General features: G+C 46.4%; 1 protein-coding gene across 7 annotated transcripts in view; it reads left to right on the forward strand.

The window, feature by feature from the left end:
• Positions 1–1303: 1303 nt before the first annotated feature.
• Positions 1304–18661, forward strand: part of LOC119964561 (fizzy-related protein homolog) — a 100846-nt gene continuing 83488 nt past the window's right edge. The window contains exons 1-3 of one of the 7 annotated variants that reach the window (XM_038794213.1): positions 1304–1841; positions 4942–5001; positions 16556–16744. In XM_038794213.1, coding sequence (XP_038650141.1) covers positions 16670–16744 — 75 coding nt within the window. In that variant the 5' untranslated portion in view covers positions 1304–1841; positions 4942–5001; positions 16556–16669. Of the gene's footprint in view, positions 1842–2065; positions 2086–2123; positions 2215–4941; positions 5002–15744; positions 15908–16555; positions 16745–18661 lie in introns of those variants that run through there. The other 6 variants (XM_038794215.1, XM_038794216.1, XM_038794217.1 and 3 more) reach the window with 6 other exon arrangements.

Here is an 18661-nt window from a genome sequence, read left to right on the forward strand (position 1 = left end):
TCCAGATTTGTTATTGACCGAATTGAAATTCTGCCAGCAGCCACGGTGAGACCCCAACCCCCATTACTACAGTTCATTGTAAAGGATTTTCTGTACAGTTTTTACTTTGAGGGTGTAAAGTGTGCAGGTACTAATGGTGTTCAAGAAGGAAAAAGGATATTGATGAAGTGAGCAAAAATAAGAATGGCAGCATTTATTCCCAAACATATGCTCCACTTAGGAAGAAAGGCATTATATTAATGCAACGTCTTTTATTCCCTCAAAATTTCTAAAAGTAGTTTGACCTGTGGTCATGTAATACATGAGCAAAATGCAGCAGTTAATTTGCCCACTCATAGCAACCGAGACAAATGGTACAATGTACAGAAATCATTGTTTTACTAAAATGTATACATTAGCATCACTGGGAAGGCATATAGTAAAATCAAGATCAAATCCACAGGCTCAATTCAGGAAAGACAGAAATAATTGGGCATTGAAAGAGACAAAATAGAATTAGTAAGACATAATAGAAAAATGCTAAAAATTCAGGGGTATTACAAATCTGGTACAAGCTTATCTTTGCAGTATCTGGGCCTCCATCCCAAAACCCCTTCCCTCACCCCTAAGTCCCCTCCCCGAGCCCAAATCACCTCCCCCTCCACCCAAGCCCCTCACTCACACCCTCTCCACAAACCCCTCTTCCACACCCCTACAACCCCATTCTCCTCCCCTCAAGCCACAACCCCTTCCCCCAACCACGCCACAACCCCCTCCCCAACAACTGGTACCATTCCCCATTGTCATTGTCAGATATATAATAGTGTGAACCCACCACCTCACCCCAGGAATGTTGTATTAATAATAATATGGATGCCAATAGGTGGCATAGCAATTACAAGGGGAGGCAGTGGCTGGACTAGAGACCCAGGGTCATGTTATGGCGACCGAGGTTTGAATCCCACTGCGGGTGGGAAAAATCTAATGATGACCATGAAACCTGTTAATTGTTGTAAAAACGCCCCTTACTCGGCCTGGCCTACATGTGACTCCATTGTAAAAATGCCCAATAACCTAGCAAGCCACTCAATTCAAGGGCAATTAAGGATGGGCAATAGGTGCCTGCCTCACCAGCGACACCCACCTCCCAGAAATAAAACATAGGCCAGATAAACGGGTGAAATGTTTAACTGGTGAACCGCAGTTATTTATTTTTATTACAAATAAATAACTTGGCAAGGACCCATGAAGGGATGTTAACGTCAAGAAAATAACGTGTTTATGTGTGCGAAAATACGTCACACCAGTGAGACATCTAAACTCCTCCCTTCTAACACGGCTCCAACACAATTTCAGGACCATGATGACCTGCTAGTGTAGAAGCTTTGGCGAAGTCATTCCTCCTTCCCGACAATTCAATTCGTGCCGGACGTTCACAAACGCCGAGATTTGGGCTGACGTGCCTGCATTTCATCTGGGTTGTGGACTAGCTTGCTTCCCAACTCCCGAAATAACCCTCGTCATTATCGGCAGGGACACTGAAAACCTTCGTTGAAGACAAGATGTATATTTAAGACGGTAATCATTCCTTTAAATAAATACAGATGACTGCAAATACACCCACCGCAACCCACAGACTCAATTTATGATGAAATGTAACCCTCCCTTTTATGGCTGCCATTCCCATAGTGCTGTGCACTTTCTTGCCACGGAGCCATATTGAGCAGGGATTCTTTATAAACAGGCTGAATGGAATCGGAGGCTTTTTTTCAAATCAAATCTCCTGTCATTTTAAATGAGGCGATTGATCGGCTTAAACATCCCGTACCGGAGGAACATATTTTACCAAGACGACGATAAAGGTAAATAGCACCTCGATATCAGCAAACTCTTGTCATGACAACTCCTGCCGTAATAATAGTCGGCATCATTGGCAACAAAAGTCGAAATGCGTGATCGAGAGGCTGAATGTTGATACATTTCGTTACAATGTTTCCATTGTGTTCCCGGAGATCCCGCATTGGTCATTTCGAGGCGAAGCGTTCCATTTTGGAGTGTTTGGGATTTTGTTGTGGTGTGAAATTGACACAACTGCCTGGTAACCAGGTTTGTTACTATCAGTCTGGCCTTGCCCCACCATGTAGTCGGCATTTACACTTTCTCGTGATCTTTCCGGCAACTTTAATTAAAACCTCGCAACATGTTTGACTTGTAATCGTTTTATTCTCTGACAAGGTAGACTTGTCTTCCGGATCGGGTTTCGAATGTGTGTGTTTACGATTTTAAAAAAAAGTATACTGTATTCAATAGTCGTAGCATAACTCCTTTCTCGAGTGTGGAAACTTTTTGGGGTTTGGAGAGGCAGTGTGGGAACGTCGCTTACCAGATTTGATTTAGTGGACTTTTGTTCAAGTCTTTGGATTTTATTTTATTTTCTCTCTCTCTGGAGCGTGAACAGTAAGGTTGTCAGCTCGAATTTTAAACCTTGGCTACTACTTCCTGGCCTCTTCAATTTCAGTTGTATCTGGATTTCCAGTACAGTCTGGCTGCTTTGCATATATATATATATATATTGAGCCAGTGTTTTTATTCTGCGAGTGTTTAATTGAATTTTGAAATATTGGCCAGGCACATTTTAAGATTTCCTGTCTGCTTCGCTAAGGTAACTATACCATTACGGCGGTATGATTGATAAAGTAGCAATTATTCATTGTTTATAATATATGTAAATTAGTAAATAACGCTTCAATTGCATCAGGAATTGTGTATTTTTGAGATATATTAACCATAAGCCTCCCAACATTGATTCTTCAGTTGATATCTTTATAGAGGGAGTCAGAAACATGCGTAATTCTCATGTGATGGGGCTAAAGACCAAAGGGTACATTCAGAGTGTGCATCTACCATTCAGTCCCCATTTTAAAGCTGTGCAACTTTAATTGTTTTTATATTCTCTTGTCAGCATTTAGAATGGCAACTGCTTATGTAAACTCGTCACATTGCAGTTACAGTCTCCCACCAGTTGTGGTGCTGAAGTGTCAGCATTACTGACAGCATGAAATATTGTCACAAGTAGGCTTCAATAAAGTTACTGTGAAAAGCCCCTAGTTGCCGCATTCTGCCGCCTGTTCGGGGAGGCTGGTACAGGAATTGAACCTGCGCTGCTGCCTTGTTCTGCATTACAAGCCAGCTGTTTAGCCCACTGTGCTAAATCAGCATTTTTATGTTTTTAAAGTGTTATGTTGGACAGAGATAGTTTATATGGGTTTGTTAGAGCCCCATTGTCAATACAGACGTTGACTTTGGTTATATTCAGCAAAATAAAATGGAAAGGAGTAGGTGAGAGCCAGGCAAAATAAATGAGATGGGGAGATGAGAAGGAGATTTGTATACAGTGTAAGAACAATTGAAAAGAAAGTGAGTTACATTTATTAAGACTGATTGGACCATACACAAGTGTGACACATTCACCCAATCAACTATTGCTGTAACCTTAATTGTCTAACAACTAACCGTAGGAATGATGGAACTGATACTGACATCTCCTTAAAGTTGCCTCATCCCCTGATGCTCAAGTGAGTTTCTGCAAGCTCAATTACTAGATCCTACTTATGTTAACTGAATTTGGCTGTGGTGGCAATAGGAGCATTGCATTTGATCTCCGTTCTCTTGGTTAGGGAAGGCACCTGTCACACTAATGCACACATTCTAAGGCGAGCTTAATCAGGACAGAAACCTTCCTTGGAGCAGGACATTGTGGGTTCCTGCTCCTGATTGTTACATTGCTAGCACTGCCTGTGAGTGGATTGAATGAAATGAAATTAAAATCGCTTATTGTCACAAGTAGGCTTCAATGAAGTTACTGTGAAAAGCCCCTAGTCGCCACATTCCGGCGCCTGTCCGGGGAGGCTGGTATGGGAATCGAACCGTGCTGCTGGCCTGCTTGGTCTGCTTTAAAAGCCAGCCATTTAGCTCAGTGAGCTAAACCAGCCCCTGGATTGGGTGCTATGCTTCTCTGTTGACTAGCTTGGCAATATACATGGATGCTCAAATACTACATGAATAATTGGCACTTGGGATGATGTATTGATGACACTGTGAAATCATATTGTAATAAGGAGTCAATGGCTTCATGTAGGAAGGAGGGAGAATTGCAGAGAAAACTCATCAGCGCCCACTCCTTTTTTTTTAAAAAAAAGGTTCTCTTTGAAGTGATTTCCTATGTCTCTGGCTGGAGGTCTCCACTCAAACCATTGCCAGTTCCACTTTCAAACAACCTTTGGAGAAATGCCTGAGGGCCTTGGTATGGCACTGCCGTAGATTTTCCCTTTACTTCTTGATTGAAAAAGCCTGGGTATTTTGATAATGTGAAAGTGTAGCCTGGTGTCCCTCCATGCTATGCTGACAGTCCAGTGCACTGGACATTTGCCCCAATCAGCTAAACTCAACTCTTGGAATGAATGCTGAATGACTGCACTTGTGGACATAAAGCAAGTGAGACCAGAGATCAGAAAGGTCTCCCTCCCCACAGTATTGACATAGAATATATTTGCCTAGTTAACTCATCGTTACACTGTAAACCTTTTCAGAAAGAGCTAAATGTGTATCTGTTTAGAAAAGGGAAATATTTTGCAGCATAAAGTTCTTCCACGTAGTTGGTCAAAATTGTACTTGTGAAGTTTAAATGTAAATAGCATCCTGAAGTTCTAGATTACCTTTAGGAAACAGTGAGAAGTATCTTGAAGGTTTGTTTGTGATTATTCTGAAATTGAATCAATTTTAGTGTTCGCGATGGGATGTGAGCTGAGGGTAAGGGGCGGGAACAGGTTATAGCCTGAATGGTCCTTTCTCATGTTCTTAATTTGTATCTAAATGCTAACTATGAAAAAATATAATTTGACAATGATATGTTATTGTCGTGGTCACACTGATTAATATTATGAATCCTGTTGCACACAATAGATCAGGACTGAGAAGCCAGTTGCATAGAAGAGGATAGCTGTACCGGTGCCCTTGTATATAGTAAGTAACCAAATAAATCAGAATATTGGAAGTTTGTGCATCTGTCTGTAAATGACTCAAAGATACTGAACATTACTTAATTCATTTTGGTTATTTGAGGTTTAGCGAAGTGAAGACAATGTCCAAAATGGCACTTTCATTTCGAAGTAAATGCCTGTGCTTCATAGAATTAATGCAAGTGATGCCGCAAATCAAAATGTTCAAGGTGAACCTGAACAATTTGGGGATGAGCATAGCAAAGAGTGATTCTTTTTATTCAAATTAATGCGAGTATTGGAAATGGAATTGAATTTTATATTTCTTTGTACGCATATGGAATTAACTGTGATTAGAGAGCATCCACAATTAATGCGTTTTCCTCCCCACCACCACCTCCATTCAAATTGATTCTTTTATCACAGCAGTACAGGACATTGCTTCTTAGAATAGTGTGTGCTCTCTTTCATTTGAATTAAATACACTCTATGTCCTTTTTTTGGATTCAGCAATTTGAATTTTTTACAAGGTCATGGCCCAGTAAAAGGAATGATCCAAGACAGCTGCCTATACAATGCCAAATATATTCCATAATAAGACTTAATTCCCCTGATTGTATGATTAAGAAAAGAATGTACCTAGCTTCCTGATTTGAACTGCCATTTCCTCAGCAGAGAGTGATGTCTCAGGGCCTAACACAGGTTATGTATCCGTAGAATCCCTAAAGCGCAGAAGGAGGCCTTTCGGCCCATAGAGTCTGCACCGACCCTCTGAAAGACCACTCTGCCCAGCACCACCCCCCGCCCCGCCTCTCCCCATAATCAATCCAACTAACCGCCACATCTTTGGATTGTGGGAGGAAATCCACGCAGGCACGGGAAGAATGTGCAAAGTACACACTAGTCACCCAAGGCAGGAGTCGAACCCGGGTCCCTGGCGCTGTAAGGCAGCAGTGCTAGTCACCGTGCCATCCGTTGTAATGTAATACTTTCTTTTTGACTCCCAATCCTGTGGCCAAACAAAAGGGTTAATTTCCACAAAATCTATAAAATTCGTAAATTTATTCGTAATCCACACTGTGGTAATGTGGTTAATCCTGCGCCAAGGGTGTATAGGATAACTTCATTCAAACAACAAGATCCAGTAGAAGATGAAATTATTTTGTGATGCAGTAGGGTGTTATTTTCTAATAGTAAGAAAGAAAATGTTATATAGAATAGTGAGCTGTGCAGGTGCTTGTGAAATGTTTCATTATAAATGGAGCTTTCATTATATATTTCAGTAAAATAAATCTGTTGCAATGATTATAGGCTAACCAGAGTTTGTACACCTAATTTCAAATGGCATCTGGATTTGGGTCTCTTCCAAAAAAAATTTAGTACTTTTTTCCTCCAAATCTTGCAAGTGGTAAGGGAGGGGAAGGAATCATCAAGGAGGTTTAGCCCACTCTTTCAGTGGTTCTGCTGAGCAGTGATAGGACAGATGGTGGTAACTCTGGACTAGATTGCTGCTCAAATTATCCTGGATTCATAACTGGACAGTTTTTTGTAAGCAGGAAGATGGTGGAAAGAAAGAGTAGGATGGGAATGGATTTAGAATGGAGAATTGAGCAATACGTGTTGCTATTATGATTGCAAACTATTTGGAAAAGTGAACTAAAAGCAGTACGTTCTCGTATGGTACTGACCCAACCGTGTGTGACCAAAGACTGACCTGACCAATGATTGTACTGCTGAATTTTTATGTTTGAGTGTGTATGAAGAGAATATAAATGGCAAACTGTAGTAAGTGCAATTTTGGAATGTAGATTCAACGTGGTAATTCCTTGTTTGTGGAGATACCAATGCAAAGAAAGGCTTGGAAAAATCAGCATTGTTTTAATTGGCACGAAAGAGAGTGAGTAATTTGATCAAGCTGCTTAACTTTAAGAAAGGAACAGAGTAGATAGAAACTGCCTTTCTGGTAATTGAGGGAGCTGGAATGAATGAAACATGGATACAGCATTAGATGCAAGAGATTTATGAGAGAGTTGGAGAAATGGGTGGCACGGTTGCACAGTGGTTAGCACTGTTGCTTCACAGCACCAGGGACCTGGATTCGATTCCTGGCTTGGGTCAACCTCTGTGCGGAGTCTGCACAGTCTCCCCTTGTCTGCATGGATTTCCTCCGGGTGCTCTGGTTTCTTCCCACAGTCCAAAGATGTGCAGATTAGGTGGATTGACCATGCTAAATTGCCACTTAGTGTCCAAAAAGATTAGATGGGGTTATGGGGATAGGGTGGAGGTGTGGGTTTAAGTACGGTGCTCTTTCCAAGGGCCAGTGCAGACTTGAGGGGCAAAATGGTCTCCTTCTGCACTGTGAATTCTATGAAACCATGGTTTGAAGCTTTGTGATTGAAGTAGAGATATGTCTCAGTGCAGAGCTCTACACGGATAGAGAAAAACCACCTTTGGCCAATTCAGAAAATGTGCAATCAAAAACAAAATGCTGACGCTTAGGCCCAAGGTACTGATCACGATGCCCATCTTCCCAACATCTTTTTTTTAAAAATAATTTTCATTGAAAAATTTTGATTTTATACAACAATAACGCACCTTAGTAAAATACCAAAAATAACAATAATATTAACAATCATAAACATTCGGCCCACCTCCATGAACAACACAGCATTTTAACAACAACGCAAATTAACACAATATAAAGTTACAGAATAGACACTACAATAAGGAACACCCCCCCCCCCCCCCACCCCGGGGTTGCTGCTGCTATTGACCAAGATACCTATCTTTGAGCCAGGAAGTCCAGAAAAGGCTGCCATCGTTTATAGAACCCTTGTATTGATCCTCTCAGGGCAAATTTGACCCTTTCCAGTTTTATAAATCCCGCCATGTCACTGATCCAGGTCTCCACACTTGGGGGCCTTGCATCCTTCCACTGTAGCAGAATCCTTCGACGGGCTACTAGGGACGCAAAGGCCAGGATACCAGCCTCTTTCGCCTCCTGCACTCCCAGCTCTACCGCAACTCCAAAAATCGCGAGTCCCCACCCTGGTATGACCCTGGATCCAACCACCCTCGACACCGTCCCCGCCACCCCCTTCCAGAATTCTTCCAGTGCTGGGCATGCCCAGAACATATGGGCATGGTTCGCAGGACTCCCCGAACATCTGGTGCACCTGTCCTCACCCCCGAAGAACCTACTCATCCTAGTCCCGGACATGTGGGCCCGGTGCAGCACCTTAAATTGGATGAGACTAAGCCTCACACATGAGGAAGAGTTGACTCTCTCCAAGGCATCCGCCCAAGTCCCGTCCTCTATCTGCTCCCCGAGTTCCTCCTCCCATTTAGCCTTCAGCTCCTCCACTGACGACTCCTCCACCTCCTGCATTACCTTATAGATGTCAGACACCTTCCCCTCTCCGACCCACACCCCCGAAAGCACTCTGTCCATCGTCCCCTGCGAGGGCAGCAAAGGGAATCCCTCTACCTGTCGCCTAGCAAACGCCTTTACCTGCAAGTATCTGAACATGTTCCCTTGGGGAAGGCCAAATTTATCTTCCAGTTCCCCCAGGCCCGCAAACCTCCCGCCAATAAACAGGTCCCTCAATTTGCTGATGCCCCCCCTAAATCCCCCATCCTTGTTCCCCGGGATGAACCGATGGTTGCCATCCAGTGGAGCCTCCATATAGCCCCCCTGTTTCCCCCCTATGCCGCCGCCACTGTCCCCAGATTCTTAGGGTTGCTGCCACAACCGGGCTCGTGGTAAACCTCTTAGGGGAGAGCGACAACGGCGCCGTTACCATGGCACCCAGGCTCGTACCTCTACATGACGCCATCTCCATTCTTTTCCACGCCGCCCCTCCCCCCTCCATCACCCATTTACGCACCATTGACACATTGGCCGCCCAATAATACCCCAGAAGGTTGGGCAGCGCCAGCCCGCCTCTGTCCCTCCCTCGCTCCAGGAACACCCTCCTCACTCTCGGAGTCCCATGCGCCCACACAAAGCTCAAAATACTGCTAGTCACTCTCCTAAAGAAGGCCCTGGGGATAAAGATGGGCAGGCACTGAAAGAGGAACAAGAACCTCGGAAGCACCGTCATTTTGACGGACTGTACCCTCCCCGCCAACGATAATGGCAGCATGTCCCACCTCTTGAACTCCTCCTTCATCTGATCTACAAGTCTGGTGAAATTATGTTTGTGAAGAGTCCCCCAGTCCCTGGCCACCTGCACCCCCAGGTACCTAAAGCTCTCCCCTGCCCGCCTAAGCGGGAGCCTACCAATTCCTTCCTCCTGGTCTCCAGGGTGCACCACAAACACCTCGCTCTTGCCTAAATTTAATTTATAGCCTGAAAAGGTCCCGAACTCAGCTAGCAACTCCATCACCCCCGGCATCCCTCCCACCGGGTCCGCCACATATAGTAACAGGTCATCGGCACACAACGACATCCTATGTTCCTCTCCACCTCGCACCAAGCCTCTCCACCTCTCTGAATCCCTCAACGCCATCGCCAGCGGCTCGATTGCCAGTGCAAACAACAAGGGGGACAGGGGGCAACCCTGCCTGGTCCCTCGGTAAAGCCGGAAGTACTCCGACCTCCTCCTATTCATGGCCACGCACGCCATTGGGGCCTCATATAGCAGCCTTACCCATCTAATGAACCCTTCACCAAATCCAAACCTCCCCAACACCTCCCATAAGTACCCCCACTCCACTCTATCGAAGGCCTTCTCCGCATCCAGCGCCACCACTATCTCTGCCTCCCCCTCAATCGCCGGCACCATGATGACATTCAACAATCTCCGCACATTCGTGTTCAGCTGCCTTCCCTTCACAAAACCTGTCTGGTCCTCGTGCACAAACCCTGGCACACAGTCCTCTATCCTGGTGGCCAGGATTCTTGCCAGCACCTTAGCATCCACATTGAGGAGAGATATGGGCCTGTATGAACCACACTGCTGGGGGTCCTTGTCCCTCTTTAAGATTAACGAGATCAGCGCCCGCGACATCGCGGGGGCAAAGTCCCCCCTTCTCACGCTTCATTGAGTGTCCGCACCAGCAAGGGGCCCACTAGGTCCACAAACTTTTTATAAAACTCCACCGGGAACCCATCCGGCCCCGGCGCCTTCCCTGACTGCATCTGCCCGATCCCCTTAGCTAGCTCCTCCAGCTCAATCGGCGCACCCAACCCCTCCACCTTCTCCTCCTGCACCTTCGGGAAAGAAAGCCTGTCAAGGAACCTCTCCATTCCCCTCCTCTCCCCGGTTGGCTCCGACCGGTACAGTTCCCCGTAAAAGTCCTTGAAGACCTCATTCACCTCTGCCCCCTTCCGCACCACATTCCCACTCTTATCTCTCACTCCAGCAATTTCCTTAGCCGCATCCCGCTTGCGGAGCTGATGAGCCAGCATCCTACTCGCCTTTTCCCCATGTTCGTACACTGCCCCTTGTACCTTCCTCCACTGTGCCTCCGCCTTTCTAGTGGTCAGCAAATCAAATTTAGCCTGCAGGCTGCGCCTCTCCCCCAACAGTCCCTCCTCTGGTGCCTCTGCATACCTCCTGTCCACCTCCAGCATCTTTCCCACCAGTCTATCCCTCTCACTCCTCTCGCTCCTCTCCCTGTGTGCCCGGATGGATATCAGCTCCCCACGAATCACTGCCTTCAGGGCCTCCCAGACCACCCCCACCTGAACCTCCCCCGTATCATTCACCTCGAGGTACCCCTCAATACTTGCCCGGACTCTCCTACACACCTCCTCCTCCACCAACAACCCCACATCCAACCACCACAACGGGCGCTGGTCCTGCACCTCCCCCATCTCCAACTCTATCCAATGCGGAGCGTGGTCGGAGATTGCAATGGCCGAATACTCTGCCTCCTCCACTCTCGGAATCAGTCCCCTACTCGCCACGAAGAAATCTATCCGAGAGTAGACCCTATGTACGTGGGAGAAGAAAGAGTACACGCGTGCCCTCGGCCTCACAAACCTCCATGGATCTACCCCACCCATCTGGTCCATAAACCCTCTCAGTACCTTGGCCGCCGCCGGCCTCTTACCCGTCCTAGAGCTGGACCGATCCAGTGAAGGATCCAACACCGTATTAAAGTCCCCCCCCCATGATCAGACCTCCCGCCTCCAGACCCGGGACCCGTCCCAACATACGCGTCATAAAGCCCGCATCGTCCCAATTAGGGGCATACACACTAGCCAGTACCACCTTCTCTCCTTGTAGCCTGCCAGTAACCATAACATATCTACCCCCCTTATCCGCCACCACCTCCGATACCTCAAACAACACATTTTTCCCCACCAGAATCGCCACTCCCCGGTTCTTCACATCTAACCCAGAGTGGAAAACCTGCCCCACCCATCCCTTCCTCAGACGGACCTGGTCCGCCACCTTCAGGTGGGTCTCCTGAAGCATTGCCACATCTGCCTTTAGCCCCTTCAGATGAGCCAGTACCCTCGACCGCTTCACCGGCCATTCAACCCTCTCGCATTCCAGGTGACCAACTGGATCAGAGGGCGTCCCGCCCCCCTCCCCCGTCGACTAGCCATAGCCCGTCGACTGCCCGCCCCAGGCCAGCACTACCTGCCCGACCCAGTCCCCACAGCGACAACACCTCACCTCTGTCCCACCAGCTCCTTCCTGACCCTACCAGCAGCAACCCGGTATTCCCCTTTCCCCCCCCTCCCTTCCCCCCAGGCTAGGAACCCTCCAAGCCGTGAATCGTCCTCCATTGTACTTCTGTGGGTCAGCTAACTTCTGCTGACCCCGGAAACTCCCGCCAATAACTCGACCCCTCCCAAAGTGGGATCATCCCCCAATCTATCCCTCCTCCAGGCACCGCTCCAGCGCGGGGAAGAACCAGTTAAGGCCCCGCCTCTCACCGTCTCCGCCCCCCCAGCCCCGCAGCGCGGGAAACCAGAGGAAAGCCCGCGCTTTCGCACTGCCCCACCACACCCTTCTGACCCAGCTCCCAAATACCAGCCCCACTCCATACCCCCAACCCGACATAGAATACAACAAACCCCCCCGACCCTCCCCGCAAGATACAAAACTCAAACAATGCCCCACAGCAAAACAAAAACATAGCAGAACAACACCCCCGTAAATAACCATATCAAAATTGCAAAAGTACAAAAAAAAAGAGAACACAGCAACAGCAGAATCCAGCACTAAAATATTACAACCGACCCCCCAACCCCTAGTTCAAGTCCAGTTTCACCGTCCGCACGAAGGCCCACGCCTCCTCCGGGGAATCGAAATAATAATGCTGGTCCGAATAAGTTACCCACAGGCGCGCGGGCTGCAACATTCCGAACTTTATCTTTTGCCTGTAAAGCACCTCTTTCGTCCGATTAAATTCGGACCGCCGCTTAGCCACTTCCGCACTCCAATCCTGGTAGATCCGTACTACCCCATTCTCCCACTTGCTGCTCTTCACCTTCTTGGCCCAGCGCAGCACACACTCCCGATCACTGAACCGGTAGAACCTCACCAGCACCGCACGCGGGGGTTTATTTTCCTTAGGCCTCCTGGCCAGCACCCTGTGCGCTCCCTCCAGCTCCAAGGGCAGATGGAAAGACCCGGCCCCCACTAGCGAGTTCAGCATTATAGCCACGTAGGTTGTCAGGTCCGACCCCTCCAGCCCCTCCGCAAGGCCCAGGATCCGCAGGTTTTTCCGCCTCATGCGGTGATCAAGCTCCTCGAAGCGTTCCTGCCACTTCTGGTGGAGTGCCTCGTGCCCCTCCACCTTACTCACGAGGACCACGGCCTCCTCCTCTCGTTCAGTGGCCTGCGTCTGCAACTCCTTGATGGCAGCACCCTGGGTGGTCTGAATCTCCGACAGCCTTCTGTTTGTTTCCTGCAGAGAGCTCAGTACCTCAGCCTTGAAGTCTGTGAAGCAGCGCAGGAGAGCAGCTTGTTGCTCCTGGGCCCACAGCCTCCACTCCTCTGGAGCTCCTCCGGCTGCCATCTTGGATTCCTTCCCCTGTTTTTTCTGGGGAGCTGCTGCCGTTTTTTCCCCCTTTCCACTCCGAGTTCGAGTCATGGACTGCGGGGAAAGTCGTTCAGCACACCTTCCCCCACCGGAAGACGTCGAAAAATTTCCGTTTTGGGCTCTAAAAAGAGCCGAAAAGTCCGTTTAAAACGGGAGCTCCCAAATGTGTGGCTTCCTACGTCATCGCAGCCACCGGAAGTCTTTCCAACACCTTTTTGCATGGTTATAAATCATAGAATCCCTACACTGTAGAAGGAGGCCATTCAGCCCTTTGAGTCTGCACCAGCCCTTGCTCCCACAGAGCGCTCTCCCAAGGCCCAATCCTCTCCTTAATCCCCGTAACCCCACCTAATCCTTGGGCTATATTAGCATGGCCAATCCACCTAACCTGCACATCTTTGGACTGTGGGAGGAAGTCTGAGCACCCGGAGGAAACCTACGCAGACACGGGGAAAACATGCCAACTCCACACATGCATTCGAGGTCAGAATTAAACCCGGGTCCCTGGCACTGTGAGGCAGCCGTGTGTGTGTGCCGCTGTGAAGCATGGACAGCTCTCAGCTAATCCAGAAAGGAAGCTCAACAATTTTCATCTTCATGTGCCTGCAGCACGTTCTTATGAAAAAACAAAATAGCAAATGCAACAGTCCTAGTACTCAGCAAGCTGAGGTGACTTCACTGCTCAGATCTGTTCGCAGGATGGAAGACATGCACGTGCATTCCCAAGGATATTCTGTATGGAGAGGAGCAAGACACCAATAGGACACTCAAAGCTCCACTTTAAGGATGCTTGTAAGCATGACATTAAAGCCCCATGCATTAATTTTTTCCACAAGTGGGAGACACTAGCGAACAACAGAGGGAAGTAGCAACAAGGCTGGCATGTGTCACCATGACGATCAGTAGCTATAGTAGCTTGACAGCAGGCACCAACACTAAAACAGCAAGCCACAACAACACCTGATCACCACCTGATTTGTGGCACTGGTGGTAGAACCTGCCTCTCAAATTGGTCCATTTTGTCATTAGCAAAATTGCAGCATGTGAATCTATCCCATCACCAACGGATTTGCTGGCATAGTTGAAGGAAAGGGAAATACAGAAATATGGGAACTAGATAATATATAACTTTATGACTGCTACTTGACTGGAGGATGAACACTAAAATAGATTGGTTGTGTCAAATGGCCTGTTTCCGTGTTATAATTTCTATGTTGCGCTTGTCCTTCTAGATGGTAGTGGTTGTGGGTTTGGGAGGTGCTGCCTAAGGAGCTGTAAGGAGCCTACAGTGCATCTTGTAGATGGTACACAGGGCAGTCACTGTCCGTTGGTGGTGGAGGAAATGAATATTTGTGGATGGGTCAAGTGGACTGCTTTGTCTTGTCTCATTACCATGCATTTGGCCAGATTAAATGCAATTTGCCATTAATTAGTTCTTCTTCACAAGAATTAAGATCCCTTTTTACTGAGTTTACTTGTTCCTTATTTTTTGACCCCCATCCCAAAATGTTGTTATCTCTGAATACAGACATGGAACAAGAGTTTTTCAGTAAGGATCGTGTGTGAAGGTGTCTGCATAGATCTGAGAAGCAGTGTAGTCTTGCTTAACAAAATCCGACTGTGAAAAGGGATATGGTAATTGGCAAAAGAACCAGAGATCTTTTCCTTGAGAATTATGATAATCTGGAATATACTGCATGAAAGCTGAGTGCATGTAAAATTTATAATAATGTTAACCGATAGCTGGATATATAATAATAATTGTCACACGTAGGCTTACATTAACACTGCAATGACGTTAATGTGAAAAGCCCCTAGTCGCCACATTCCGGCGCCTGACCAGGTACATGGAGGGAGAATTCAGAATGTCCAAATTATCTAATAACACGTCTTTCGGGACTTTAGGGAGGAAACCAGAGCACCCGGAAAAACCCCACTAAGACACGGGGAGAATGTGCAGACTCCACGCAGACAGTGACTCGAGCCTGGAATCAAACCTGGGACCCAGGTGCTGTGAAGCAACGGTGCTAACCACTGTGCTACCGTGATGCCAGACTGGCAGTGTCAAGGTGCTTGGGTGGCAGCGAGTGCGCCCTGGTACCACCCTACCCAGACTCTGACCACCCGGGGGCCTCCGAAAGCCTGAGTGACCCCCCCCCCCCCCAAGTGCCGTTACGCCTGATTGAGTACTAAACGGCACCATGACGAGGTCTCCCAGGCAAGGGTGATCGATCCTGGCCTTTGGGGGACTCCAGCATTGATATACGAGTGAAACTAACTGCTCATTTGAATATAATCCCGCCCAGTGAGGGCGAGATCCAGATTACAACGTCTTGTGAGATCTCGTTGGATCTCGTGACGCGTCCTGAGTGTCGCTATCTGGCGAGAGGCTTTGGTGGGAATTAACGGCCTTATTGCATCCTGAGTTGGGCACGAGGAGGCCGTTCGATCGGGCCAATTGTCTTTCATGTGAGGCTTAAATCGAAACCCAACCTGCCTGGCCAAGCTGTGTAAAACATCTGATAGCATCATTGAAAGCATTTTCCCAATTTCTTGGCAAGCAATTACTCCTTAACAAACAACAATGTCCCTCACATAGCACATATTCTGTGTGCAAACCAGCTATTCATTCATTGGTGGTGTCCTGAGAATGTGAAAGATGCTACATAAATACATGTTTGTTCTTCCTTTACATCTATGCAGCAATCCCCAGGGAATAGGGGCGGGAAAGAAGTGTTTTCTGTTGAATATTCAGCTCCACTGGGACTCTTACTGAATAATGACTGCCAGATCAGATGCATGATGCTCCTGCCAACATCTGAATTCTTGGACATCAGTGCCACCTATTTGCATTTATTACTGAAGCCACAGCTTAACTGTGCTCACAGGCATTGGGACTTGTAGCCGCAGCAACCATTTTCATGGTAAGGCCCCTTTAGAAATCCTATGCAGCTGCCAGTTGCATCACAATCTCCTAGAATCAGCTGCTAAGCACTCCAGCAGGCTGATTTATGAGTGGGCCTGGTTTGAGGAGGAGCATCCTTTTGACCTCCCATCTTTGTTGTATCAAGTGTCTCCCTCATAACTGTGCAGCTCCCTATTGAAACAGCTGAGCCCAAGAAAACCTGGTGAGCAAGAAGAGCATTTTCTGACATCTTAAGGCCAGTGATTGACCTGCTCGCTGCTAAGCTCTACCGTGTACAACAGCACAGGATTTCCCTAAGACGTCCGTTTACTTTGCAATATTGCGACAGTTTTGAATTTAATTCTCCTATTTTCACTCCCAACCTTGAGACTAGCACCACAGCGCACAGTATCAATTCAAAAAGTGCATGCAGAATATCAGTGGTGAATCTTTATACACTGCTCCATAACATCACCTCTCTTTTTTCCCCCATCCAGGAAAATGAATCAGAGGCTGCACTGTGCATGTCATTTTGGACAGTGTTCATCTTGATCATGTTGTAAACGGGACAATGTCAAAATGTGGAAAATGTTTTCGAGTCAGTATTTATCCAAGAAGGGACCACCTTCATCAGTTTTAATGCATAAATGTGTTTTCTTTCTTGCAGGAATGCAAATTAGGAAAGGCTATAGGGTGACTGGGACTTCGTATCCTCCAGTGACTGACAGCATTATTTGCTCAGGTGCTACTGATTCCTTACTCAATTTACATTGCCACAAGTATGGACCAAGAATATGAACGGAGGCTTCTTCGACAAACACATTTCCAAAATGTCTCTGAAAACATGCTTTCGCTGGTAAGTGAAAATGGCGAATCAACTTGTTCAGCAATGAGTTATGGCAAGTTATAGTTAGCCTCCTGAAAGAAAGATTCACATTTCATTGCCGGAGAGATGAGCCTACAGTGTGAAAGTTAGTTGCTGTTTTTCCAACACATCATTAGCAGTGTAGAGATTTGTATAATCTTTTCAGTAGCCAGGTTAATTTCAGCAGCCAGTTTTAAAAAAAAATGTTTCTATTGGATTGTAGACATGATACGCAAGGTTGGTATGTATTTGTAATTCTCAGCTGTCAACCCCTGTATTTTGATATTATGAATTGTGCTTTTATGAAATTGAGTTTTGCAATATGAAGCTAGTATTCTGACTCCTCACTTGAAACAATGCGATATGCTACGACCCTAATGCAGAATGTGCAATTATAGCGTCCCCTTCAATAGATAACTTTATCGAATTATTAGAATATGCAGTGCAGAAATGGTTTGCCTGATTTAAACAATCCCCAAAGACGGGGTGGAATTTTTGTATGCACCTGAACCATGCAATTAATCTGAAGGTGTGGCCATAACATTCAACGGTTGATCTAAATTGTATTCTCCATGGATTTTCTTTTACTTATTGCAAATTAGTGACTTGATTGAGGTTTTTTTTAGGATTTTGAAAGAAAATTAGTAGGACAGATAGAAATCTAATATACTTTTCCCCACTGGTGGGGGGGGTTTAGAACAAGGGACGATAACTTTAAAATCAGGAGAGAAGTTAGGGAACGCTTCGTCCAACAAAAAGCAAAAGACACTTGCTCAATGAACAATTTCAAACCTGGCATTGATAGATTTTTTGTTAGCCAAGAATATTTTTTTTTAAAAATAATTTTTATTGAAAAATTTTGAATTTATACAACAATAACGAACCATAGTAAAATACCAAAAAGTTAGCCAAGAATATTAAGGGATAAGCAGCTAGATGGAGTTGGGATATAGATCAGCCATGATCCCGTTGAATGACAGAATGGGTTTGAAGGGTTAAATGGCCAATTCCTGTTCCTACATTAGTAGATCTAACCATGGTGGCAGTAGAACTGTGGCAGTGGCATAAATGTGCCTGGCATAGAAAGCAGAAATCAGTTTGGACTCCTGTTACTGATTGCATTCCTACTGGAGATGGCACATGTGACTTTGATATGTTGGCTGAAGAGGGAATTGGGTTCAGTTTTGAGGTCAAACCACTTGTTGATATCTGCTGTAAAATCTGACACATTGGCGCCTTGGACAAGATACGAAAAGTTGTGAATGTCCATGAAACTGTACTCCAGCAGAGAGCAAATGACAAAGAGGAGGAGGGAAATGCTTTGAGATTAGAAGGTTAAATGCATTGGTGACAGAGTGATGTCGGTGACAGAGTGATGTCGGTGACAGAGTGATGTCGGTGACAGGTGTTTCACTTTGTGGGCTACTGGCATCAGTCCTGGGGAAAGCGGGAGCGGTTCCATTGGGATAGGCTGCATCTAAACTGAGCTGGGACCAGTGAGCCAGTAGTCAGGGTTTTCGTAAGTGAAGGGTGGGAGGTTTTAGCAAAGGGTCTATTCAAAAATGGGAAGCAAAATGTCAAGACTGTCGAACATCTGAATAGAATCAAATCAAATGGGTCAGGGAGAGGGAGCTTATGGTAAATGGGCATTAGTGGCGATGGTAAAATCAGGGAAAATAGAAACATTTCTGTAAGCACTATATCTGAATGCAGAAATGATTCCCAATAAAGTAGATTAATTAATACTGCAGATAGAAATTGATGAGATTGATCTAATATGTGGTTGCAAAGTGACCAAGATTGGGATCTGAATATTCCAGGATAGTTAACTTTTGAAAGACTTGGGCAAAATGGAAAAGAATCCAGGTTAAGGGTTAGCCCAATAATAAAGAATGGGATAATGAGAGG

The sequence above is a fragment of the Scyliorhinus canicula genome, chromosome 4, assembly GCF_902713615.1.
Source record: "Scyliorhinus canicula chromosome 4, sScyCan1.1, whole genome shotgun sequence".
Classification (NCBI taxonomy): Eukaryota; Metazoa; Chordata; class Chondrichthyes; order Carcharhiniformes; family Scyliorhinidae; genus Scyliorhinus; species Scyliorhinus canicula.